Source organism: Trichosurus vulpecula (genome assembly GCF_011100635.1).
Source record: "Trichosurus vulpecula isolate mTriVul1 chromosome X unlocalized genomic scaffold, mTriVul1.pri SUPER_X_unloc_2, whole genome shotgun sequence".
Lineage (NCBI taxonomy): Eukaryota > Metazoa > Chordata > Mammalia > Diprotodontia > Phalangeridae > Trichosurus > Trichosurus vulpecula.
This window is the reverse complement of record NW_023494378.1, coordinates 1848561-1874900: the sequence shown is the minus strand read 5'-3', so window position 1 is coordinate 1874900 and position 26340 is coordinate 1848561. Positions and strand designations below refer to the sequence as shown.

Below are 26340 nucleotides of genomic sequence, written 5' to 3'. Positions count from 1 at the left end.
CTGTGGATCCTCCTGTAGGCATCTTGTTCCTCCTGGCACAGAATCTTGGGCAATTCAATGGCTGCCTCAAGGGACGCTTTTCCCATGGTGTCTTGAGGCACAACGTGGAGCGGGATATCAACTCTCTCATATCTGTAAAAGACAACTATTTGAGGCAGCTTCAGCTACAGTCCCAGGAACAGCCTTTTGACCTGCTGATGCCTATTATGTGCAGGGCCCACATCACTTTGCTGTGTTGTGGGGCCACAGAACATCAAAAGAGAAGGCAGACAGGGCCAAGTATCAGAAAAGAAGTCTGAGGTCAGACTAAATCACAGGATTTAGTAAGCATGGGAACTGCCAGTGTGGAAACTTCCTAGTAGTTTACTCCTCATCTCAACCACTGACCTACAGTTGCTCAATAGAGGTCACGAGCTGACAACCACAGTGAGGAAAAAACTATTTGGATGCCAGCCTTCTGACCCACATAGTGCAAGTCCTGGGCTAACTCTAGCAGGTCCATCCAAACCAGGAGATCTCCAAATTCCCACCCAGCTTTAAAATTCTAAGAGTCTCTCCTTCAATTGCTAATTGTTCCCTTAAGCAAGCTCCCTGACCTAGGTTAGAGTCCTCAGGAAATACAAATGGGCCAGATCTGCCTCCCATTTCACATTTCCATTTGAATGACCCAATACACTTTCCTGTGCTAAAAAGTTCCATTTAAAGAACACCTTAAATAATTCCCCTAGAAAAGAAAAGGCTGAAGAGAAACTTCAACAACCATCTTCATTCTCTGCGATCTTTGGGTATACTCCCTTCTCCAGATTCTCTCCCCCACCTATCTGCCTCAGCTGGCTCCTCCTGCAGATCACACCCTCTAATCTGGGTAGGTGTCCCTCAGGGCTTGGTCCAGGGCCTTCTTCTCTGTTCCCGTTATCCTATTTCACTCCCATCAGCTCCCATGGATTGAATGACCATCTCTATGCTGAGGATTCTCTTCTCCTGCCCCAATCTCTCTGCTGACCTACAATTTCACTTCTCCAACCACCTGCTGGGCATCTATCTCTAATTATATTCATCATGTACAAAACTGAACTCTATCCCCACCACACACCCCCCCCAAGACTTCCCCTCTTCCCATCATGGTTGAAAGCACCACCATCCTTCCAGTTTCCCACCTGCCAAACACCCTTCTGGTCAGTTACCCAGTCTCAAGTCTCCTTCCAGTCCATCCTCCACTCTGGTGTCAAAGTGATCTGCCTAAAAGCACATGCCATGAACAGTCCCCCCACCTCTTTCAAAAACCTCCAGCAGCTCCCTAACACCTCCAGGAATCAAAAAGGGTTCAAACCCTTTCTTAACTTGGCCTCTCCTTATCTTTCTGCAACTTTGTGCCACTGGCCTCCCTGCTGTTCCTCAGACAAAAGACTCCATGCCCAACTCCAGCCTATAAGGCATGCTTCGGATGCTCTCCCTCCTTATCTCTGCCTCCTGGTTTCCTTCAAGGCTCAGCTAAAAATCCTATACTTTCTATAAAAAGCCTTTCCTAATCCCTCTTAATGCTGGTACCTTCCCCCATTGAGTATTTCTAATTTATTCTGCCCCTAGCTTTTACACATGTAGGTGTTTGCATGCTGTCTGACCCATTAGACGAGCTCCTTGAGAGCAGACACTGGGTTTTGTCTTTCTTTGCATGCACAGAGTTTAGCACAGAGTAGATGCTTGTTGACTGTCCTTCCACCAACTTCACATATTAATCAGGATTCGATACACCAAAGAAACTCAATCCAATGCAGGTATTAGAGAACACATGAAACTTTGACGTAGTGACTATTCTTAAAAGTATTCCCAGGCTCTACTACACTGTGGCTTCTCCTCAAGGCTCAGCTTTCCTGCTCACTGTGGAGGCATATTCAAAACCTCCCTGGAAATATTAGGAAATGACATTTTCTCCAGCCTTGAACCCTTTCCTTGTCCTCTTCTGAAGTGGATTAAGGGTGGTCACCCAACCTATCTGTGGCCCTATTTAGATCCTCTTCTTCCTCATGCCCTATGACCCACCTAGGGGCAATGACATTTGAGGGCATTTTCCTTGTTTGAGATTCCTACAAATGTTACCTCAAATCACTTGGGGGTAAACATGTCAGAGGGCATGGCAGGGATTACCATACACCAGTTTAGACATTTCTCTCTATAGGTTAAAAATACTTTAATTTAGAATAGTGCTAAATTAATAAACTACTGGTTTTGGCAGACCTGTTCCTAAAAGAAAGAGTATTGTATCCTCTAGGAAGGCTCCCCCTGATCCTTATCACTGTGTTTATGCTTCCTTTTTGTACTGTTTTGTATGACCATTATTTATTTGTGTGGATCCATTCTCTTCATTGGTTATGAATGTGAGAAATAATTCATTTGGACCCTTACTCCATTCCAATCGTTTGATATTACATAAATCATATAGGGAGACATAGGTTCTTATAGTGGGCCTCAAATTTTAATGTAATGTTCACTACTTGTCTACCAAGTTATGAAGCTCACTTGCACAACCACAAGAATGCTGACAAAGATATCTCCAAATTCCATGTCCAAACCCAGCATGGGTGGGATGTCTTGATGTTTTGGAAAGTCCCCCAACTTATTTTTGTACCTCTGGACCATTCTCTCTTGTCCAACACAAGTAAGTAACCATCTTATGAACACTTAGCCAGTGGAGATGTCCCACACTTCACCCTACCTGTGACCCCCTGCTGATGTGTCATTTTTTTTTTTTGGCCCTCAAGAGCAAGGTCTATCAACCAATGAGATTCTGTATTTCAGCATGCATCTTTTGCATATTTGGAAACACTATAGAAACAAAGTCTCAGAAGATCATGAAGATCTGAGGGCAACTTCATCAAAGGGGGCCATGGACCCTTTAATAAAGTGCCATTGGCTCAGAGCTCTGCCTCAGTCTCTTTTATTGTAGGTTGGATAATCAAATCCCCACACAAATTCCAAGCAGATCACAGATTATGTAACCTTTAAGTCTTCCCCATGGCCAAGCAGGGGTTGGTATTCATCAAATTCCTCAAAAACCTCACTAACTTCCTCCACAGATGCAAGCTGCCTGAGGTACAACCTCTAGTGGCAGGGGTGGGCTGAGCCAAGGGCTTTCTGATGCCCAAGCTGTGGGCATCCACTAGCTGTACTGTCTCTGCTCAGCACACAGTAGTCACTTAATGTTGTTGAACTGAACACAGGGCCAGAAAGAATGAATGCTTTCAAAAGAGAAAATGATTTCAAAAGCTGGTCCTCTCCCTGGCTTCACTGGTGTCAAATGCTTCCTGCACTGCCAGATGCCAGCCCTTCCATGCATTCTTAGCCTGAGGTAAGGGCTTCTTGTCCAGGTTTTACCCAGGGTTCTCCAGAGAGGAGCTAGCCAGCACACTGAAGGCCTTCGTTGTTCCTTGGTGTCCTAAGGCCACCAGCATAGAGTGACAAAGGAATCCACACACATTAAGGCTGACTAGACTATTAATGAGAGGAAGCTAAAATAACCATTACAAGTAAGAACAACCGTAAAAGGGCTGGTTGCACAGGCAGTTTATGTTGCTAACTCAAATATTACTCAGAAACATAACATTTGACATTCTTATTATCTAAAAATTTGAAATATAGCATCTGTCTTCCTTCTGCTTTAAAACCACAGTAACTTGGTACTTCCAAAGCTGCTTCATTTATATAGTGAAGACAAGGCAAGGCATGCTAAAAGGTGATTCTCATTCTATCTCCTCCCCCCATTGCACCCCCCCCCAATCTATCCAACCCTAAGTTCTGTGGTTCTAAGATCCTTGAGCACTTTTTGACTGACAGACCTAGCAAACAGCCCAGCCTTTGGCAATACTGCCAAATGACAAAGCCCATGGAAGCTCTGTCCCTTATTCTAAAGATGTGGAAGGAAATTGGCATTTCTGGAAAGCCAGACGTTTACTAATAGGCTGATTCACCCAACAATCATGTGAAGGTACGGCACTCTCAATAGCAACTGTTCATTCATAAATAAGTTGACTCTGAGTGAAACTGGAGTTTTAATACTGGGAATTTGAAATCAAGTTTATAGCATGGCTAGGCCAGGATCCAGAAATGCTGAAGTGATTAAGGCAAAGGGCAAGACTGATGTTATGGGAAGGTTTTGGGTTTGGACCTGTGATCTCATTCATATGGTAGGAAACTTTCAGTGCCTAACGGGCTATAAAACCAGGTTTATGTGACTACCCACGGTCACATGGCCCATATGTCCCTGATATTACACAGATGTCTAGAATTCAAAAACTGGTCCTTACCTACTTCCCCAGGCTGCCTCTCTAAAGTTTAGAATGAGAAATCCAAAGTTCTGTTCTTGGGCTGGTTATGGGATACCAAGCTCCCCAGTATCTCCAATCTGCAGAAAAGGCTAATTAATTCATGTCTCAAATGGGATGATTATGGATGAAGGTAGTCTAAAGCATTCCTTGAGATGCTTAGGCTGAATCATACCAGTGTGGAAATCCTTGAATACCTGAGGAAAAAATGGAATGGAAACTACCAGCCCAAAAAAGCACACGCGCAAGCACACACACACAGCTGTGATACTTACTCTGAGCTCTTCTGGGCCTGAATGGACTGGAAGCAAGTATAGAGTATACGGCCAGTCTAGAGAAATGAATAGGAAAAAGGTAGCATCAAAATAAGTAGGGTAAATGCTACCAAAAAGTCAATTAACCTAACACCCAGAGAACCCAAAAGAGGTCAGTAAAACTTCATAGAGTTAGAGCTAGCAGGAACTAGAGCTAGAAGGCCACCCAGCCCAAGACCTTCATTTTACAGATGAGAGCACTGAGGCCCAAGGATGTGACACACAGAGGAAGCTAAACCTAGAGCCAAGAAAGGCCCTCAGAGGCCATGGAGTCCAACCCTTCATTTTTATAGATAAGGGACATCAAGTGACACAAACAAGGTCACATGGGCAGTGAGTCACAGAGCCAGAGCCTCTGTCCACCATTCCGTATTGCCTTCTGAAATACATACCAAAGTAGAAACAAAGCATGTGGAAAGAGAGGGTGAGGAGAGGAAGAAGGAAAATAGGCAGCGAGAAAATAATGAAGCTCAGAACTAAAACACACTGGAAATCAGTGAATCTGGAGTTGAAGAAGCTGGATTCAAATTCTGGTTACTCTATTTCCTGCCTAAATAACCTTGGCTAAGTCCTTTCCCCCCCTGGGCCCAGTTTTCCCTTATACAAAATGACAGGGTTGAATGTGACAGCCTTTGAGGGCCCTGTCTGTTCTAGATCTAGGAGCCTTAGTCCTTCGGGTGGGATGATGACATGTCACATTGAGACCAGGCTTATGGTACTCACATAGCTGTGTGCTCATGGCCCTGGGAGGGGGGAGGAGAAATTTGGACCATCCCTCCCTCCCTTTGAGCAACGTACCCATGATGTGACAACCAGTAATAAGTAGAGCAGGGACCTGAAGACAACCTAATTCCGCACCTCATTTCCCATGACAAAAGCAAGGGCATTCCACTTTAAGGACAAAGGTCAGGATCCCAAGGCCTAAGTATGTCAGACGGAAAGACTGGTTTAAAAAATTATAAACATGGATGCAATATGTCAGAGTAGCAGGAAGGAGAACAGCAAGTACCACCTCCCCACCCCCCAAAATATAAAAACCAACTTCCTCCAAACAGGAAAACACATGAGAGCCTAACCTAATGGTGAAATCCAAGAAAAATATCCAAGTGAATCACTTTTTGACCCAGGTCAGCCCAGGAAGACAAGGAGGTCTGTGGACACTGGGAAGAGAGGGAGGAGGCCTGGCCAGCAGTGTGCCACAGAGAACATTTATGAACAGGAAAAGGCTGTGCATAAGAGCAAAAGGGGCCTCAGTGCCAGCACAAAGAGACTTAAATTTGTACATGATGCAGGAAGAGGTAGCAACTGGCACTTTTGAACCTCACTATAGGGTGTCTGTAAAGTCTGGACACACAGAAAAGTTGACATCAATGTGTAGTTATTGCATCAAGTTCACATGAATCTTGCAAAGCGCATCAACTTTTGCATCACAAATGATGGAAATCATATTGCAGATGTTATTTGTTAATATTCCAATTAAATAAAATGTTGTTGAAAATTTCATTCATTGGGGAGCTGAGCCAAGATGGTGGATGGAAAGCAGGGACTTGCTTAAGCTCTCTCCCAAATCCCTCCAAATACCTGTAAAAAATGGCTCTGAACAAATTCTAGAGCTGCGGAACCCACTTAATAGCAGAGGGAAGCAGGTCTCCAGCCTAGGACACCCTGGATGGTTGCTGGGAAGGGTCTATCACATGGTGCTAGGAGCAGAGCACAGCCCAACGTGGGCCACGCCAGGACCGACCAGACTGGGAGTGGGGCGGCGCAGGCCTTAGGGCCATGAATCATTGAGCAGTTACCAGACTTCTCAACCCATGAACACCAAAGACCACTGAGCAGGTTAGTGGAAAAACTGCTGGATAGGGGTGAAAGCAGTCCAGGCCCCAGCCCTGCAGGTGGCGGAGCTGGCGTAGCAGTGGCAACGGCAGCAGCAGGAAGCTCCTGCAGCTGCTTCCAGAGCTCCAGGGTCAGCTGCTTCTCTAGTCCCTGGCTCACATGGTGGGAGGAATCAAGCATCGACAAGAGTGCAAGGAGCGCTTTGTTGGCACAGAGGCAGGTTCTCTTGCTGTGCCCTGCTTGGATCTGGGTTGCAATCCTGGTTGGTGGTTCTTGGGGGAGGAGGAGCGCTGCTGTGGCAGAGCTTGTGGTTACAGCGGAGTAGTAGTAGCTCTGAAAACAACAGGACAGCCCCTAAAACTTGGGACAAAGTACTCTCTACTCTACAAGCAGTCATACCCTGCCAAAAAGCTCAAAGGCCAAGTAGTTGGCTGGGAACATGACCAGGCAGCGCAAAAGGACTCAGACTGAGACTCAGACTTGGGAATCTTTCTTTGGTGACAAAGAAGAACAAAACATACAGCCAGAAGAAGTCAACAATGTCAAAGCCTCCAAGAAAAATATGAATTGGTCTCAGGCCATGGAAGAGCTCAAAAAGGATTTGGAAAAGCAAGTAAGAGAAGTAGAGGAAAAATTGGGAAGAGAAATGACAGTGATGCAAAAAAACCATGAAAAACAAGTCAATGACTTGCTAAAGGAGACCCCAGAAAATAGTGAAGAAAATAACACCTTAAAAAATAGACTAACTCAAATGGCAAAAGAGCTCCAAAAAGCCAATGAGGAGAAGAATGCCTTGAAAGGCAGAATTAGCCAAATGGAAAAGGAGGTCCAAAAGACCACTGAAGAAAACACCACCTTAAAAATTAGATTGGAACAAGTGGAAGTTAGTGACTTTATGAGAAATCAAGATATTATAAAACAGAGCCAAAGGAATGAAAAAATGGAAGACAATGTGAAATATCTCATTAGAAAAACCACTGATCTGGAAAATAGATCCAGGAGAGATAATTTAAAAATTATTGGACTACCTGAAAGCCGTGATCAAAAAAAGACCTAGACATTATCTTTCAAGAAATTATCAAGCAGCTTCTACATTAAGGGATCGAAGGGCTTGGAATATGATATTCTGCAGGACTAAGGAGCTAGGATTAAAACCAAGAATCACCTACCCAGCAAAACTGAGTATCATGCTCCAAGGCAAAATATGGATTTCCAATAAAAGAGAGGACTTTCAAGCTTTCTCAGTGAAAAGGCCAGAGCTGAATAGAAAATTTGACTTTCAAATAGAAGAATCAAGAGAAGCATGAAAAGGTAAACAAGAAAGAGAAATCATAAGTGACTTACTAAAGTTGAACTGTTTTGTTTACATTCTTACATGGAAAGATGATATGTGTAATTCATGAGACCTTTCTCAGTATTAAGGTAGTTGAAGGGAATATACATGTGTGTGTGTGTGTGTGTGTGTGTGTGTGTGTACACATATATAGACAGAGGGCACAGGGTGAGCTGAATATGAAGGGATGATAACTAAAAAAATAAAATTAAGGGTTGAGAAAGGAATATATTGAAAGAGGGAGAAAAGGAGAGATAGAATGGTGTAAATTATCTCACATAAAAGTGGCAAGACACAAAGCAGTTCTGTTGGAAGGGAAGAGGGGGCAGGTGAAGGGGAATGACTGAATCTTGCTCTCATCGGATTTGACTTGAGGAGGAAATAACATACACACTCAATTGGGTATCTTAACCCACAGGAAAGTAGGGGGAAGGAGATAAAAAAGGGGGGATGATAGAAGGGAGGGCAGATGGGGGAGAAGGTAATTAAAAGCAAACACTTTTGAAAAGAGACAGGGTCAAGGGAGAAAATTGAATAAAGGGGGACAGGATAGGACAGAGGGAAATATAGTTAGTCTTTTACAACATGATTATTGTGGAACTGCTTTACATAATGCTACATGTGTGGCCTATGTTGAATTGCTTGCCTTCTTAGGGAGGATAGGTGAGAAGGGAAGAGGGGAGAGAATTTGGAACTCAAAGTTTTAATTAAAAGCAGATGCTCAAAAAAAAAGTTGTTTTTGCATGCAACTGGGAAACAAAATATATAAGGAATGGGGCATAGAAATCTATCCTGCCCTACAAGAAAGTAAGGGGAAAGGGGATGGGTGGGAGTGGGGTGACAGAAGGGAGGGCTGACTGCGGAACAGGGCAATCAGAGTATATGCCATCTTGGAGTGGGGGGGAGGGTAGAAATGGGGAGAAAATTTGTAACTCAAAATCTTGTGGAAATCAATGTTGAAAACTAAAATATTAAATAACAAAATATGAAAATTTCATTCATTTCATTTCTTGAAAATATGCATTTTTGCCTATGTGTCCAGACTTTAGGAACACCCTATACACAGAGCCAGGGCAGACAAAAGAGCAGACCTGTGGCCAAGGCTGGTGTTCGTAGGTAAAGAATGGTTGCAGGCCCTAGGCCCTGTACTGAACAAGAAGTAAATTTAGAAGCAAGCAGTAGCTATATGGCTCAGCCCCCAGGAGCAGGGGAGAGTCTCAGTTCTAACCTCTAGCCTAATCTGAAGCCTCTGGCAGAATAGCTCAGGGCTGAAAACTCAGACCAAAGGAGAGCTTGCAGTTCTGTCAATCTCAACCATCTGGCTAATGGTGCCTGAGTCCAACAGCAGTCTACTGAAACTCCATAGCTGTGCTACTCAGATCCAAACCCAAAGAATTTTCAGAACTCAGCCCAGTGAGCAGCAATCAGACTTTGCCCTGAATCAGATCTCCTTGGAAACACTAAAAGCTTACAGGTCCCCAGCCTGTCTCTGAGATGCTAGAATAGCAGTCAGGATCACCCACAATTTAGCAGCCACCACGATAAAGGAGAGCAGAACTTGGAAAATGATATTACAGAAGGCAAATAATATGGACTTGAGACCAAGAATAACTTACCCAGCAAAACTGAGGAAAATGCAACAGGGGAAAAAATGGATCATTAATTAGAGGACTTCCAAGCATTCCTGAGGAAAAGACCAGAGCTGTGTAGAAACTTTCAAGTTCAAACACAGGCATTAGAGAAACAAGGTAAAAATAATCATAGGGGATCAAACCATGCTAAACTGCTTACATTCTAAATGGGGAGATGATGCATGTGTCCCCTCTGAACCCTATTGTCATCAGGGGTTATAGAAGGAATCTAATTAGACAGAAGGCCTGGGAGTGGTTCTGTTAGGTACTGACCTTAAAAGAAGAATAGAAATAAAGGAGAAGAGCAACATACTAGGGAAGGAAAGGGAGAAGAAGGTTAGAGAAAATTATGTCACATAATCAGGGTATTCAAGTAGAAGACTACACAAACAAGGAGGAAGGGGTTGGGAGAGCGGCTGACATTTGAACCTCATTCATCTGAACCAGTCAAAGGAGGGAAGAATGTACACACATTAGGTACAAAAATACTTTTTCACTCAGCAGAAAAATAAGAGGAAAAGGGGAGAAGAGGGAATTAGAAGAAGGATAGATTAAGTGAGTCCTAAGCAAAACAAATTCTAAATAAGTACTTATCAAATATTCACAGCTCTTTTTGAGATGGCAAAGAATAGGAAACTGAGGGGGTACTGGTACCCATCAATTGGGAAAAAGGTAAACAAGTTATAATATATGAAGACAATGGAATCCTATTGTGCCATGGGAGATGGTGAAGGAGATGGTCTCAGAAAAACCTGAGAAGACCTGCATGAACTGATACAAAATAAAGTCAGACAAACCTAGAAAACAATCTATATGGTATCAGCAACACCGAAAGCTAATCAACTACGGAAAAGTCAGAAATGCTGATCTTGGCAACTCTGGATTCTGGAGAACTCACGGTGAAATGTGTGGCCCACGTCTTTTCAAAAAGGTGAAGACTAAGCATAGAATTAGACACATTCTTTTTTGGCCATGGTCAACACAGAAATTGGTTTGCTTGACTATACATGTTTGTAAGTGGGGATTTGTTCTTCTTTCAAGTGGAATATGTGGGTGGGAAGGAGAAAAAGCAGATTTTTTAAAAGAAAATTTAAATTAAAAGAAATTTAACTTAAAAAATTAAAAGAAAAAAATACCATAAGCACCATAATGAGATGCACTGTGATTGCCCTTGAGACAAGGAGAGCTGGGTTAAACTCCCAACCTGTACACATATTGGCTGGGTGATCCCAGGCAAGTCATCTAATTTATCAGTGCCTATCAGTAACCTATCAGTGCCCCTGTTAACTCTCCAAGACTCTAAATCCTAGGTGAGCTGCTGCTCTATACTGGTGGGGGAAGTTTCCATATGAAGAAATTCCCCCAACCAGGGAAACCACAAGTCTAGATCACACCAGATCCATCCCCAAAAGGCAGAATAAAACTGGGATACAGAGGACAAGAGTGAAGTCCCAAATACACAGTCACTTGGAAAATTCCTACCCAGAGAGGTGCATTCTAGTCTCAATTTCAATCCCAGCTGCTCAGGAAGTCCTGAGGATATTTCCATCATTCAAGCTTTGTGGTAGAAGCTAACTGAGCAGCCTGGAGGATCCCATCCCAATAATATCAGCTCAGTGAAAAAAGCCTTTAGAGGAAACCTACCTCTCTTCACCAAGACCAGCCCAGGCTTAAATGGATGAGTTGGAGAGATCTGAATCTCATAAACTTAATAAGAAATCTTACCACAATAGCATTTTTTTATTTCCAAACCACTCTGCTAGGGATTTTTTTCTCTGTCTACATATACCACTTACCTTGGTGTTTTTGTCTTCAACAAAACAGGAGAAAATAAGTCCCACGAAGCTCTCATCCATCATCTGGTACATGGCTTGGGTGCGAATATCTACAAATACCAGAGACACAAATAAAATATAATTGTGCGTCCACAATCTCTCAGAGAGTTCTTGAAGAGGCAGGTAGGTGGCACAGTGAGTAGAGCAAGGGCCCTGGAGTCAGGAGGACCTGAGTTCAAATAGGGCCTCAGACACTTGACTCACTTACTAGCTATGTGACCTTGGGTGAGTCACTTAACCCCAACTGCCTTACCTTCCCCCTTCCAAAAAAAAAAAAAAAAGAACAGAGAAGATAGTTGTGGCTGGACACTGTCTCTGAAAACATTACATTTACTACGGGCTTGCTTTCTGGGGAAACACATCTAGCCTTAGAACAATCAGAGGAGAAGATACTTGTGGCTGGAGATACTGTCTCTGAAAACATTATAGTTACTACAGGCTTACTCTCTATGGAGTATAGTCCTTCAAGGGAAAAAATGGATATTTAATGAAATCAAGAACTTTAAAGCATTCCTGATGAAAAAAAAAGTTCTTGAAGACCCTCAATGATGGGATACAATACTGCCAGGCTATAGCAGATGCTCAATTGAAGGCTCTCACAGAGTCCTACTTCATGTGGATATCTTAAAATAGTGCTAAAATGAAATGATGAAACTTTATCCTCTGTCCTTTCAAGTAACCTAAATATAAATCAGTACTTTCAAAAAAACCCCCAAATAATTCAAAAACTGCTATTTAAAGGTAGTCTGACTTTAGCTTTTAAAAAGTTGTCAAATTAATAAGCATTTGTTAAACATCTACTGTTTGCAGAATGCTACAGTAGGTATTAAAGGAGAAATAGAATTTAGGTAGGTCCCTGATCTCATGAAACTTAAAGAGCTATGACAAAACACATGGGATTTTGCCAGTGTTAACACTTTTACAGGTATTGTAACAGACTTTTGGGGGGGGTTGTTTTTTGTTTTGGGGTTTTTTTTGGAGGGGGGAAGGCAGGGCAATGGGGGTTAAGTGACTTGCCCAAGGTCACACAGCTAGTAAACGTGTCAAGGTTCTGAGACCAAATATGAACTCAGGTCCTCCTGTGTCCAGGGCTGGTGCTCTACTCACTACGCCACCTAGCTGCCACTGTAACATACACTATTACTTATCCTTTAGAAAGGTACACAATAAACTGCTACAGATACTTTTCTATATACAAAGCAAGGTTGTTATTTGTCCTTCATTCTCCAAGAGGATGGTGACATCAGACAGGTGATGCCATGACATGCAAGTGAATTGGATTTAGGCAACTAGGTGGCACAGTGGATAGAGTGCCACAACTAGAATCAGGAGGACCTGTGTTCAAATTCGGCCTCAGACACTTACTAGGTGTGTGACTCTGGGCAAGTCACTAATTCTCTTTGCTTCAATTTCATCATCTACGAAATGAGCTGGAGAAGCAAATGGGCCAAGAAAACCCTAAATGGAGTCACAAAAAGTCAGACATAACTGAAAAAACTAATGACTGAACAGCTGTGTGACTGACCAAGGAAACAAAGGAAGCTGCTAGAGAATGTGGCACTGGGACCACAGCACTTAAGGGATTCAGCTCGGAGAGACCGAGTGGCAAGGTGGAAAAAATTCTGGCCTCACAGTCAGAAGGCCTTGGGTTCTACGTATAGGAATTCCAGCTCTGTAGTTACTGGCACTCCTCTCGGCTTCAGTTTCCTCATCTGTAAAATGGGAATGACAACAGGACCTACCTCCCTGGGTTATTGTCAGGATCAAGTAAAAAAAAACTATGTAAAGCCCTTGGCAAGGCTGAAAATGCTAGAGATGCCAGATGTTATAATGTGACAGTTAGCCTCATAGTCGGCTGTATGACAGACCACCGTATGACTCCTCACCATTCACAGATAATTATATCAGAGAATAGTAGCCCTGGAGGTAGGCCTTAAGAACAGCTAGTCTACTGTGTGGCCTATTAGGCCTCCATGGACCTGATGGTCTCTAGAGAACTTCTATGAACCTCTGATAGAGAGCTGGTCTCCTGCTTTTGACAGACACATCCTGGCTCCAGCTCAGTGGAAGAGAAATCTTTCCATAGCAGGAGTAACTTTGGCTGATGAAATCCCAGGTCTAGTCAAAAATAAAAACTCAGTATCCTTCTCAGGTGTTTTGTGTTTCAAGTAGACAAGCAGACAAAGTTCGGATGCCCCTGCAGAGCTGCCTCTTGGGCTGGCTACCTTGGGGTTCAGGGGGCCATATCACTCACTCTTGAGCTTGCTTTCTCTCTCTCTGTCTCTCTCTCTCATGCAATCAATCAGTCAATTAACACTGATTAAGCACCTACTACGTGTCAAGTCCTGGGGCTAAACACTACTTACCAACATGCGATGGCCACACAGTTATGTGGGGATGAGAATGATACCAGCCCACAACTCGCATGGGGCGACCAGTCAGCTCAGCCAATCTGTGGGATTGTTAAGGACTTTTTATAAAGAAGCAGAAACATCTGTCATAATGCAAATGGTAGTGTGAAGCTTAAACAGGGTCTAATCTGCTTTCAGGTCAGTATGGTGGGTAGCAGTTATTCGATCAGCCTGAGGCTCAGTTCCAAAGGTGCCAGGCCTTTCCTGGCATCACTGCTGCCCAAGGGAGTCTTGCACTCATACCCAACTTTTATTCTTTGGCTCAGGGTTCCAGTTCACAGGAATTTACTTCTCTGGCCTTCTTTGGCTGGCCTCAGCTGCTTAATTGACTCAGAGCATACAGTGGACGCTCTGAAGGTAGAGTATGGAAGACTGAAGCCAGATCTCAGACATTTACCAACCAAGTCTCAGTTTCCTTCTTTGTATAAGGAGGCTTAATACTTGTAGGACTTCCCTTACAGGGCTATTGGGAGGTTCAAATGAGAATGTCTGTAAGGTGCTTTGAAAAGCTGGAAGTCCTAGTAGGAGGACAGGGCCACTAACCTTCCTCCTGTACATCTCTGCCAACACTGTCACTTACCATACTTAGGATTTGAATTTAGCACTGACTTTTGTAGCATGGCTAACAGGCAGCATGAGAATATAGAGAAGTCATACACCACTATTTCAAGCACAAGGTTTTTTTGCAAACAAATACTGAATATGAATCTGCACATAACTGAATCCAATTAACTAAGATCAATCCAGAAACAATTTTGAAAGGACACTGACAAATCAAGAGTGTTTTCAGAGGAAGATCACCTCCTCCACTTCCCTTCACACCCATAGTCAACCACATCTCCAAGGAAAAAAAGGTGGTGCATTTCTTCATCTCTCCTCAAGGCCAAGATGGGTAACTAGGATTACACAGCTTTAAGCTGAATTCTAGTGTTCTTTTCAGGTACATTGTTGTAGACATTGTATATATTATTTTCCTGCTTCCACTCACTTATACAAGTGTCCCCAAGTTTCTCGGACAATCTGTTCAACCATTCTGCAATGATGGGCACCGAATCTGTTTGCAGTTCTTTGCTACCCCAAATATTTTGGTATCCTAAGGCTGTTCAGGAACACATGTGCCAAGAACTAAATTCTTGTCTTTGAACGGAGGAGGGTTGAGAAGCAAAGGCGAAGGGCCCAGCTTTCTAATCTGCCTCTTCATCTGCTTCCAAGACGCCAGGTTCCTCGAAAACTAGCTGCCTGCCTACCTGCCACATGTAAGAGGCTCCAGGAAGGAAGAACAAGGGGTGTACTGAACAGAAGCAGCACTGAACAGGTGAGGCTGGACTTAGCAGTTGGCTCCAGGGGAAGAGGCATGCTAGAACAGAAGAAGTATGACTTTGGTTACATAAAGTGAGGCTACCCTGGGAAAACCTGGAAGACAGGAGGGACTGAGTGCTGGGATCTAAGCATAGCTAGAGAGGATGGCAAATTAGAATTTTGGTCTAGGGACGAATCTTGTAGACCTCTTCCTCTGGGCCCCTAGAGAGCTTTAAAATAAAAAAAGGCAATGAATGAGTTTAGAAAGAAAATCAATCACATTCTCAGGATCAAAATTTAAAAATTCAACATACTAAAAACAATAAAACTTATTGCTCTGTATTCAAAGGTCAGTCCTTTTTTTCCTCCAGCTTCTCAATTGGCCACACTAGATTAATATATGACCAAGAACTCAGCTTTTCAGCTGGGATATACCTCAGAGGTCCTCTAGTCTAAACTGCTTATTCTATATACAAGGAAACTGAAGCCTAGAGATTCCCATGCCCAAAGGTACTAAGAACTAAGTATAAGAAGATGAGCTAGGATCGAGGCCAGAGCCTCTGAGTCCCAATCCATAGCTCCAAGCTGCTTGGTACACAGAAGGACATATTTATTTGTGGTACAAATGAAAAGAGAAGAGGGCTCAACTGATTCCTGAAATCTGTCACATGCTACCAGCAGGGGGACACAGTATGTGCCACTTCACCTGTTTCCCTGGATGTGAAATTAGGGAATTGGCCTAGACGACCTCGAGGGTCATTTCCAATTTGTCATCTAGGAGCTGCTCATGGAGCTTCCTTCCAAGCCTGCTCAGTTACCAATAGGTGACATTCTTATGGCTCTATCAGAGTTTAACATTTCATCTGAGCCTCGACGGTAGATGGTACCAAAATTAAAAGCACCATTTTCCTAATGAAGAAACAAAGACAGCTCACCTAGTGTTACCCAGATGATGCATGGCAAAGCCAGGACTCAAACTCGAGGATCCCAAATCCAAAGACCCCAACGCCCTAGCCAGCTAAGCAGCAGAAGCTTAGGAACAGTGGCAGTTTTCAATGGAAGAAATACAAGTTCTCAATGGCCATCTGAAAAAAAATGCTCAAAATCACTAGTGGTTAGAGAAATGAAAATTAAAGCAACTCTGAAGTCCCACCTGACAGCCCAAGTTCACATCTAATGCACCAATGATTGGCTCTATACCTAATCAACCAGTCTCCCATGTCTTGGGCTCTGTCCTGGGCCCTCTACTCTTCTTTCTCTATATTCTAGCTTAGTGAACTCATCAACTCTCCTGGGTTCCATTATCATCTCTAGACAGATGACTCCCAGATCAATATATGCAACCTCTATGGTGCTAGAGTCCCACAACACCCAACTGCCTACTGGATATTTTGAACACATCTCAAATTCACCATGTCTAAAACAGAATTCATTATCTTCCCCACCTCAAAAACATTCCTCTTCCCGGTTTCTTCATTTCTATCAGTACTCATCACCATTCTAGACATGAAGGTTCCCAGACTCAACATCATCCCCAACTCATCTCTCAGATTCTAGCCTGTTGCCACATCCACATTTCACATACCCATCCCCTGGCTCTGCTCACACACAGTCACCATCTAGGTTCAGGCCCTCAAGACCTCTTGCCCAGACTACTATAACAGCTTCCTATCTGGGCTCTGTGGCTCCAGCATGCCCCCCCCCCCCCACACACACAATCTGTGCTCTTCCTCACAACCGTCAAAGTGATATTTCCAAAGCATGGGCCTGCCCATGTCACTCTCCCCTGCTCAGGGAGCTCCAGTTTCACATACACAATCAAATATAATCTAGGTGTTTTGGCATTTAAAGCCCCTCCTAACCCAGCTCCAATTTATCTTTCTAAATTTATTATATATTACTCCCCTTCGCATGCTCTATGGTCCAGCTGTCTTAATAGTCATTCCTTACAAATGCTATTACTTGGAGAGTGCAGATCCAAGAAGAAAGACTTGGAGGAAGCAGAGGGGTGAGATCCCTTCCACACACTCCTCCAAACAAATCTAAAACATGCACCAGACCAAATCCTGATCCTGGCAAAATATAAAAAAGTCAGTGAGTCCTCCGTCTAGCCCAGATCAGCAGAGGGAAACAGGCAGAAAGGGCTTTAGACACTAGGACTGGCGTTGGGCCAGGTGTACACCAGGAGAGAAGAATTCCAACACCCAGGAAGGGAGGAAATTTCAGACCTATACCAGGGCACTGCAGTGGAGACAGGTGCAAAATGGCAGCTTTGGCTCCCATTACCCAAGTCTGAGTCACAGATCTGGGATTGGCTGAGAAGGGAATCTGTGTAGAGGAATGATGTTCCTGGAAAGGGAGGCCATAGGCAGCATATGGAGAAAGGATGAAATCTAGAAGGCAGCAGCAGCAGTGGTGTGGCTCAGGCCCCAGAATCTCACTTCCAGCATCCAGCCTGCAGACAAATAACCAGAGTAGGAATCCCAAACCAAAGGGGAGCCTACAATTCCATCACTCTTAACCAATAGAGCTTTCTAGCTGGCTGGCAGTCACTAAGCCCTCAGCAAGTCTCTTGTTCAGAACTAGGTCAGGAAGTTGTAGAACTCAGACCAGGGGGACAGCAATCAGATTTTGCCCTGGATCAGACCCCTTTGGGAGCACTGAAAGCTGGCAAGTCCCCAGCCCAAGCTGGTCCTGAGATCCCAGAACAAAACAACACTCAATACACCCAAAAGAGCAGCAAGAGGACCAGCCTAGGTCTTCCCTCCAGAAGTTCCCAGGCCTAACATCAAGTCTGAAGTCATGAAGTAGGCTACAAAAATAGAAAACAAAAAAAGAATCCCCCCCTCCAAAAAAATCCCATCTTAATGGGTGATTATAGTGGCAGGAAAGCTCAAGATATAGACCCACAAGAGAAGGGCTCCAAAACAGCTACAAACAAAGGCCCAGAAAAAAAAAAACACAGCTTGGGCACAGACTCAAATGTTCCTGGGAGAGATGAAGCAAGAGTTTAAGAGAAAGGAGTTTTTAAAAAATGTTTTTATAAATGGAATGTCAATGCTGGAGGAAAAAATGGGAAAAGAAATGAGAGCTATGGAAATAGGATTAAGAGCTTGACCAAGACGCATAGAAAACGTACCCGGGTAACAATGACTCTATGAGGCAACAAGAAAAATTAAAACAAAAGCAAAAACCTGAAAAAATAGAATAAAGGGTAAGGTATCTCCATAGCAAAAACAGCTGACCTGAAGAATAGATTGAGGGGAAAAAAACATAAGAATCATTAGACTAACTGAACATCATGACCACAAAAAGAGCCTAGGCATCATATGCCAAGAAAACATATGCTCGGATCTCTTAGAAACAGAGGGCAAAAAGGAAAGACAATTCACCAGTCACCTCCTGAAAGAAATCACAAAAGAAAATTCATAGGAACATCATAGCTAAATGCCAGAGTTTCCAGGTCAAAGGAAAAAAAAATACTGCAAACAGCCAGAAAGAACAAGTCCATGTACCAAGGAGCCACAATTAGGAGCAGCCATCACTGTAAAGGAGCAGAGAACCTGGAATATGAAATTCCAAAAAGCAAAGAATATGGGTTTACAGCCAAGAATAATTTACCCAGCAAAACTGAGTATATGGGGGAGGGGAGGGGAGGGTGGGATGGACCTTTAATGAAACAAAAGACTTCCAAGCATTCCTGATGAAAAGACCAGAGTTGAGGAGAAACTTTGAAATACAAACACAGGACTCAAGAGAAGCATACAGAAGTAAATATGAATGAATGATAATAAAGGGCTAACTGAGGATAAACTGCTTACATTCAAATATGAGGAAATGATTCATTTGGGATTCCCAGGGACCATAGAGGGAGCTCAATGAGACAAGGCCCAAGTATGCTTCTGGCTTCTGTTATGTCTTGATTTGAGGAATGGCCAGGGAAAGAGGAATACACTTTTTTTGGGGGGGTGGGGAGGGAATGTAGGAAAGGGAGGCTAGGGATAATTATTTTTATATAATGAGGTTATACAAGTAGACATCTATTCAAATAAGGAGATGGGGATTGGAGGGAGTAACTGACATTTGAACCTCATTCTCATTCAAACTCATCAAAAGACGGAATACATACATACACATACACACACACACACAGAGAGTTAGGTACAGAAATAAATTTCACTCAGTAGGGAAACAGGAGGGAAAGGGAAAGAGAAGAGAATGATTTAGAGGGAGAGAAGATTCAGGGAGTCCTAAACAGGTCCTAAGTCAGAAACAAAATAAACCCTAAGGATATACAAAAATATTTGTAGCTCTTTTTGAGGTGACAAAGAATAGGAATCTGAGAGGGTGCCCATAAATTGGGGAATAGATGAACAAATTATGATAGAAAATATGATACAATACTGTTGTGCTGAACTCTTAACAGTGGAACAACCAAGCAGGACTCAGAAGACAAATGGAACATGCTCCCCATCTCTTGAGAGTGCACATGGAGCCAGTTTTTTGGACTGACCAAGGCAGAATTTTGTTTTGATTGGCTAGACACATGTATAATGGGTGTGGTTTTTCTTATGTTCTCAGTGGGGCTGGGAAATTCTGGTGGGGGAAGGGGGAGGAGAGAAGGTGGATATTGGCCAATTAAAAAATAAATAAAAACTCATAATAAAATAACAACAATTTATAATTATTATATATAATTATAAAACATAATAATAAAACGAACATAAAAAGTGAGTTGAAAATTTAAAGAAATTATCTCCTTTCTACATCCCTTTGCATAGGCTGTGCTACCTATGTCTGGAATGCACTTCTTCCTCACCTCCACCTGTTAAAATCTGTATTCCTCCAAAGCTCAACTCAAGTGTCAACTGCTACATAAGGCTCTCCCTAATCCTGTCAACTGCTCCTGGCTCCCTACTTGCCCCAAATCACCCTGCATTTCATTGTATGCGTAAATGTTCTATTCCCTCCCCGAAGGAATATAAATTCCTCAAGGGCAGGAATTGTTTTATCTTTGTCTTGGTATCTTTAGAGCTTTAGCACAGTGCCTGGCATGGGATAGGTGATTAATAAATGCTTATTGATGGAAAGCAATTTGGAATGATGCAAACAAAGTGACTAAAATATCCATACCCTTTGACTCAGAGAGTTCATGACTAGGCTTACACCCCAAAGAGGTCACTGGAAAAAAGAATGTCCCCGCATACACCCAAATATTTCTAGCAACATCTTTTCTGCTATCAAAGAACTGGAAAGTGATTGATTGGTCAGTGGCTCAACAAACTGTGCTACACAAATGTCATGGGATATTACTGTGCTATAAGAAACAACAAATGTGATGAATGCAGAGCAGCAGGCAAATAGCACGTTAAACTGATGACGGACCAATATCCCAAATGAACGATGATGCAAATATTTTAGATAAAATATTAGCAAAATGACTTCACGTGCATAACTGATATCCTACTGCTGTCTTCTCAGCAAGGTGGGAGAAGAAAGGGAGAGAACGTGGAACTCGAAATTCTAAAAAAAAATGAATGTTTAAAATATTAGCGAAGCGATTACAGCAACACATCAAAGAAATCCTACGCTATGATCAGGCTGACTACCAGGAATGTGAGGTTGGTTAAATACTAGGAAACCTACAAACATAACAGACCACATTAATAATAATAATAATAACTAGTATTTTATGACATTTATATATAGGTTTCACAGGGCACTTTACAAAGATTATCTTGTTTTATCTTCATGACAACCCTGGGAAATAGGTGCTATCCCCATTTTACAGAGGAGGCAAGTGAGGCACAGAAGGTTCAAGTGACTAACTGGTCTAGGGTCACAGAGCTAGGGATTGTCTAAAGCAGGATTCAAACTCAGCTCTCCCCAAACAAAATATAACATCCATTTCTGTTAACACACACACACACACACACACACACACACACACACACACACACACGAAAATACAGGTATAAATGGCCCTTTCCATGGTAAATAATACAAACCCAATAAACAAGTTGCACCATCATATGTAATGAGGATAAACTAGAGGCCTTTCCAATAAGATCAAGAGCAGGACTGCCAGGACTTTTATATGTTACTGAGCTAGAAATGTTAGCAATAGCAATAAGAACAGAACATGGAATTGAGAGAATAAGCAGATACAAATAAAAAAAAAAACCTAAATGATCACTTCTGGTGATAATATACTTAGAGAATCCTACAGAGTCAAGTAAAACTTAATCAAGATGACAAATTTAGCAAATGTGAAGGCTATAAAAAAAATCCACATAAATCATCGGCATTTTTTTTTTACCAAAAATATGCATCCAGAAGAGACAGAAAGAGAAATTTCATTTAAAATAATTACAGAATGCATAAAGTACCTGGGAATCTACCTATCAACACACACCCAAGAACTATAGGAATATAACTGTTTACAGAGATAATGACTGACTTAAATATTGGAAAATTTTCATTGCTCATATCTAGGCCCAGACAGGGCAGCTAGGTGGCACAGTGAAGGGAGTGCCAGGCCTGGAGTCAGAAAGACTTGAATTCAAATTTGACTTCAAACACTTACTAGCTGTGTGACCCTAGGCAAGTTGGTTATCTGTTTGCCTCAGTTTCCTCATTTGTAAAATGAGCTAGAGAAGGGAATGGCAAACCACTCCAGTATCTTTGCCTAGAAAAATCCCAAATGGGGTCAAGGAAGAGTCAGTCACAGCTGAAACAACTGAACAACAACAGGTCAAACTAACATAATGATGATACTGCTACTTAAATTAACTTGTTCAGTGCCATGCAAATCAAAGGATTACTTCAGTAGTGAAAAAAATAAAAACGAAATTGATTTGAAGGAACAAAGGATAAAAAATTTCAAGAGAAACCATGACAAAAAAAAGTAGGAAGGGAGCCTAGTAGTAGCAGATCTCAAAAAAGAGGTATAATTGCAAAAAACAAAATGGATGATTTTGATTCATTAAAATTGAGTTTTGGCACAAATAAATCCAAGGCAGCTATGATTAGAATGGAAACATTTAACAGGGAAAAAAAATCTTTGCAGCAAATTTCTCTGATAATGGTCTCATTTTCCAGATATATATATGTATGTATGTATATCTATATATATATATATATATATATATATATATATAGAAACTGAATAAAAGTTGTTCATTAATAAATTAATAAACGAGCAGAGGATATGAACGAGCAGTTTGCAAGAGAAGAAATCCAAGCTATTGAGAACCATGGAAAAATTATCGAAATCACTAATAACTGCAGAAATACAAATTAAGCAACTCTGAGGATCTACCTCATGTCCATCAGATTGGCAAAATTAACAAAAAACCAGAAAATGACAAATTATGGAAGAAGTGACCTCCTCTTCCACCCTACCTCAGCCACATACAAAGAGGTTCATACCCTTCATCTCGCCATCACCCATAAATGTACTACCTCTGTTTTCAGGAATTCTGAAATCCCCTTATCTAACAATAATCTACTGGCTTTTCACCTTTCCTTACCAAACACAACTCTTTGTCTGAACTGTGACCTCTCATCCCTTGACCCCTCAAATCTCTTCCAGGCCATCACTCCTGCATTAGCCACTCAAGCCACTCTCTCCTCTTCTGCCCATCCTGACTCAACTCCTTCATAAACAAATTCAAGTCTACCCCAGCCTCCCCCAAGTCTCTCAAGCCCTTATCTCTGATTACTCCCAGCCAAGCCTCAGCCTAGGATCACTCCCACCATTCTGCCCATTTGCTCCTACACACAAGCTGCTGAACAATCTCTCCCCATCTCCTGGCTGCTTCCCTACTGCCTACAAAAGTGCCCATGTCTCAAAAAATCCTCACTTGATCTACGTATCCCCACTACCGTCCCTTATCCTTTCTCCCTTTTGTGGCTCTCCTTAAGGTTGCCTATAATAGGTGCCTCCACTTTCCTCCCACTCTGTTCTTAACCTTTCTCAGCAGAGGATGAATATGACAGGTATGCTGTAGAAGAGAGTTCATAATGCTTTTAAAGGCCCACCCAACTCTAAAGTTCCATGACACCACTGAGGTCATTAAGATCAAACTACAACCCATCTCCCTCTTCCACTTCTTTTGCTTTTAACTAGATCTGGGATTTCACTTGGCTAGGGAGTTCCCTATGAGACCCTCTACCAACAAGATCAGTTTCGTGACTTCTAGTCTGGGGTACTGGAAGTAGGCCAAGCGATCTGTCCAAGATCATGGAACCGATCTATGTCAGAGGCAGAATTGTTCTGATACTGCCTGTTTTACTCTTATGGGAACAGAATTTTTCTCTTTTTCCTAAAACACGAAGGAGAGAATCAAATAGAGTACTCTAGGTTGGACAATCTGAGCAGAGAGAGAATTTTCAGATATATGTATATGCAGTGCGTGTGTACAGATATGTTGTGTGTGTGATCCATTCATATGTTTTTAAACAAATTGACTTCAAATGTGGGCCATTTTTCCATTAAAAAAATTTTACTTCTAGCTTACCAGTCATATCTATCTCTAGTTGCTAGGATTCTGATCATTCTTTTCCATGCTCTTTCCTCATTAATGTCTTTTACCCCCTTCCTCTGGAGCAGTAAAACAACTGACAGCCAAGTCATGAATTCTTTAAAAATCCCCAAGTACAATTTAGGGGGTTCCAGCTGACAGCAGTGGTCAGGGTCACTTGAAGAATCTACCCAGGTGGTTCTCAGCAGCAATCACCACGGACTAACTCAGGGGCTTCCCTAAAAGCCCGCATGGTCACTAGTTCTCATGCCATGTACTATGGCATGCTCTTAGCTCTTCCCATGCTCACTATACTCAAATGGAATCTTAAGAGGGTGAGCATTCAGCTGAGGTTCCTTGTGATAAGATCTGACCCTGGGATCTTCAGACCCTGCAAAAAAAGAAGATTCCCCTTTCTGTGTCCTGATGTTAGCCACTCTGAACCCCCTTGGCTACAGCTGCCCCCCAAAGGATATTTCTGCTTCCAGAGAAGCAGCAGAAAGCTGTTCGGGAGAAATCTCCACCCGATCCTTCCTCTTATCTGAACGTCTCAGAACGATGACAGAGTGGATGTGAACAACCTTGGTGGTGTCGACCTAGAGAAAAGCCCAAAGGCAGTCATGAGCTCCATTACTTCCAACGATAAAATTACAACTTATACCATCAGAAGAAAAAAATACTGAGCCTATTCAGATGAAGGAAGAATCAACCTATCAAGAAACATTTACCAAGTAAGTATCCATGATGATGTGTGCTTTGGCGGTGGTAGGATTAAGTAGTGGGTTAATTAGGTGAACTTTGAATTCAATGATTTACATTAAACAAGAATGAAATGCCAGAGTCTAACAGGGTCACTGACTTGAAAAAACACATGAAAAGAGAATCCCAAGGGACAGGGGCTTTCACCTCAGTGTCATGAAATGGTCTGGCTAGCTAGTGAAAGCCTACAGACCTCTTCTCAGAATCATGTTTTTAAATACACAAGATTACAAAAAAAACCCAATTTTATTGAAATAGCTATCCAAATATGTTTATGTTCAACCTTTTGTTTTTTTTAAAAAAGTCCCATACCTTGGTTAAGAGCCCCTGCCATAGAATAAACATTGTGGGAAATTCAGAAGGCACCGATCATCAGGGACAGAATGAATATGAGCTGAGCCCCAAGAACGTGGAGAGTACTTAAGGATGCCGGGCTGCAGAGGAAGCAGCCTGGGGGAATTCAGTTTGGGGCTAAAGGGATGATCAGGGCAGTGGAAATCACTGAATTAGGGAAATTGGGTTAAACCTGTTGGTTAAGGACAGACAGCAGAGCCCTCAAATGTCAGACTAAGGAGTTTGGACTTAAAGCAGGGGAGAATGGGGGCTGACTGAAGGGTTTTTTAAGGAGTAATATAGTAGTATTTAGTGAATATTATCATGTAATACAACTACTCCAAAAGATTATGAGTTAAGGTCTGTTTATCTCACTTCTGTATTCCGTATTCAAATGCCTAGCTCAAAGTAGGCACTTAATGAATGATTTTTAAAGAGACCCCAAAATAATTTTAATATAACATCAATGAACGTTTTGAAAAAGGAAAAAATTCTTTTGATTGTTTATTGTATTGATTGTTTATTCTTCGTTTTCCTTATTTCTCAGGAGAGCTTTTCCTTATATACACTTAGACACCTGAGCAGCCATCTATGGGATGGGATAGAAAGAAGAGGGGAACGAAAGGGGAGTGAGATGGGATCAGGAGGAAAGGAGAGGGGAGGGGGAGAGCAAGAGGAAAGGAGAGGGGAGGGGGAGAGCGAGAGGAGGGGAAGAGGAGAGGGGAGGGGGAGAGCGAGAGGAGGGGGATCGGAGGCCAGCAGCTCCCACCTCACCAGCTAATCCTCCCCCTCCCGCAAGGCTGGCCTAGGTGTCGGGCTCAGTGAGAGTTGTGAGTATAGGGGTGCTGCGCCCCCACCCTGCAGCAAGGGGGGGCTCAGCCCCCTGGCATCCCATCCCGGCGCGGCACCGCTCCCCCCCGCCGCCCCGGGCCACGGGGTGGGGGGCTTGGCAAGGTCCGGCTAGCACCGTCGCCGTCGCCGCCCCCACCCCCAGCTGGCCCAACCTACGGAAGCCCTAGCCAGCCAGGCCAGGCCGCCCCACCCCGCTGGGGATGGGGGGGAGGGGAGAAAAATGAGGCCGGGCCGACCCGGCCCAGCGGGGGGCCGGCGTCCGCAGGCCGAACCTTCGGCTGCCCCCGCCCGGCCCAATCCCCTTCGGCTGGACCTTCAAGCAATCCGTCCCCGTCCCCCTTGTCCCCCCACCCCGCCGTCCTGACCTCCGGCCGCGCCCCCACCCCCACCCCAGACCAGGCTGTCCCACTGCGCCGGTGGGGGGGGCGGGAGCGGGCGAAGGTTGGGCCGGCCCGGCGCCGCCCCCCCCATACCAGACGGATCTTCGGCTACCCCCTCCCCACCCCCGTCGGGGACCGCTGCCCCCCCCGCCCCCCCCTTGGCTGCCCCCCCTTGCCCCCCCCCGGCCGGGCTGCCCCACCCTGCGGGGGTGGGGGGGGCCGGGGCAGCCGGAGGGCCGAAGGGCCGGCCAAATGGCCACCCGGAGCTGCCCAAAGGCTGGAGCCCCTCACCTCGCCGAGGCATAGTCCCATGACCTCCTCCTTTTCGGTGCTCAGGGCATGGTTGAGGGCTACCAAAAAGGCGTCCGACTGGAGGTGCACCGCTAGAACGGCCATCTTGGATTGGCCCCGGCGCGCGCCGGTAGCCCGCCCCCTTTATTACCGAGGCGTTCGCGTGCCCAACCCGCCACTAGTCCCTGAGTGCCAGAGCAGCCGGTCGTGACCCGCAGAGCT

The 26340-nt window shown here is 43.6% G+C and overlaps 1 protein-coding gene across 1 annotated transcript; it reads right to left on the bottom strand.

Annotated features, from left to right (window-relative positions):
- On the bottom strand, positions 1–26317 carry BRCC3 (BRCA1/BRCA2-containing complex subunit 3; the record flags this gene model as incomplete). The annotated part of the gene is given in 6 exon segments (XM_036740559.1): positions 1–132; positions 4595–4650; positions 11230–11318; positions 13635–13722; positions 23980–24099; positions 26119–26317. Coding segments are annotated over 6 exon segments (590 nt in total), but the record flags the coding sequence as incomplete, so codon positions are not given.
- Between the last annotated feature and the right edge of the window lie 23 nt (positions 26318–26340).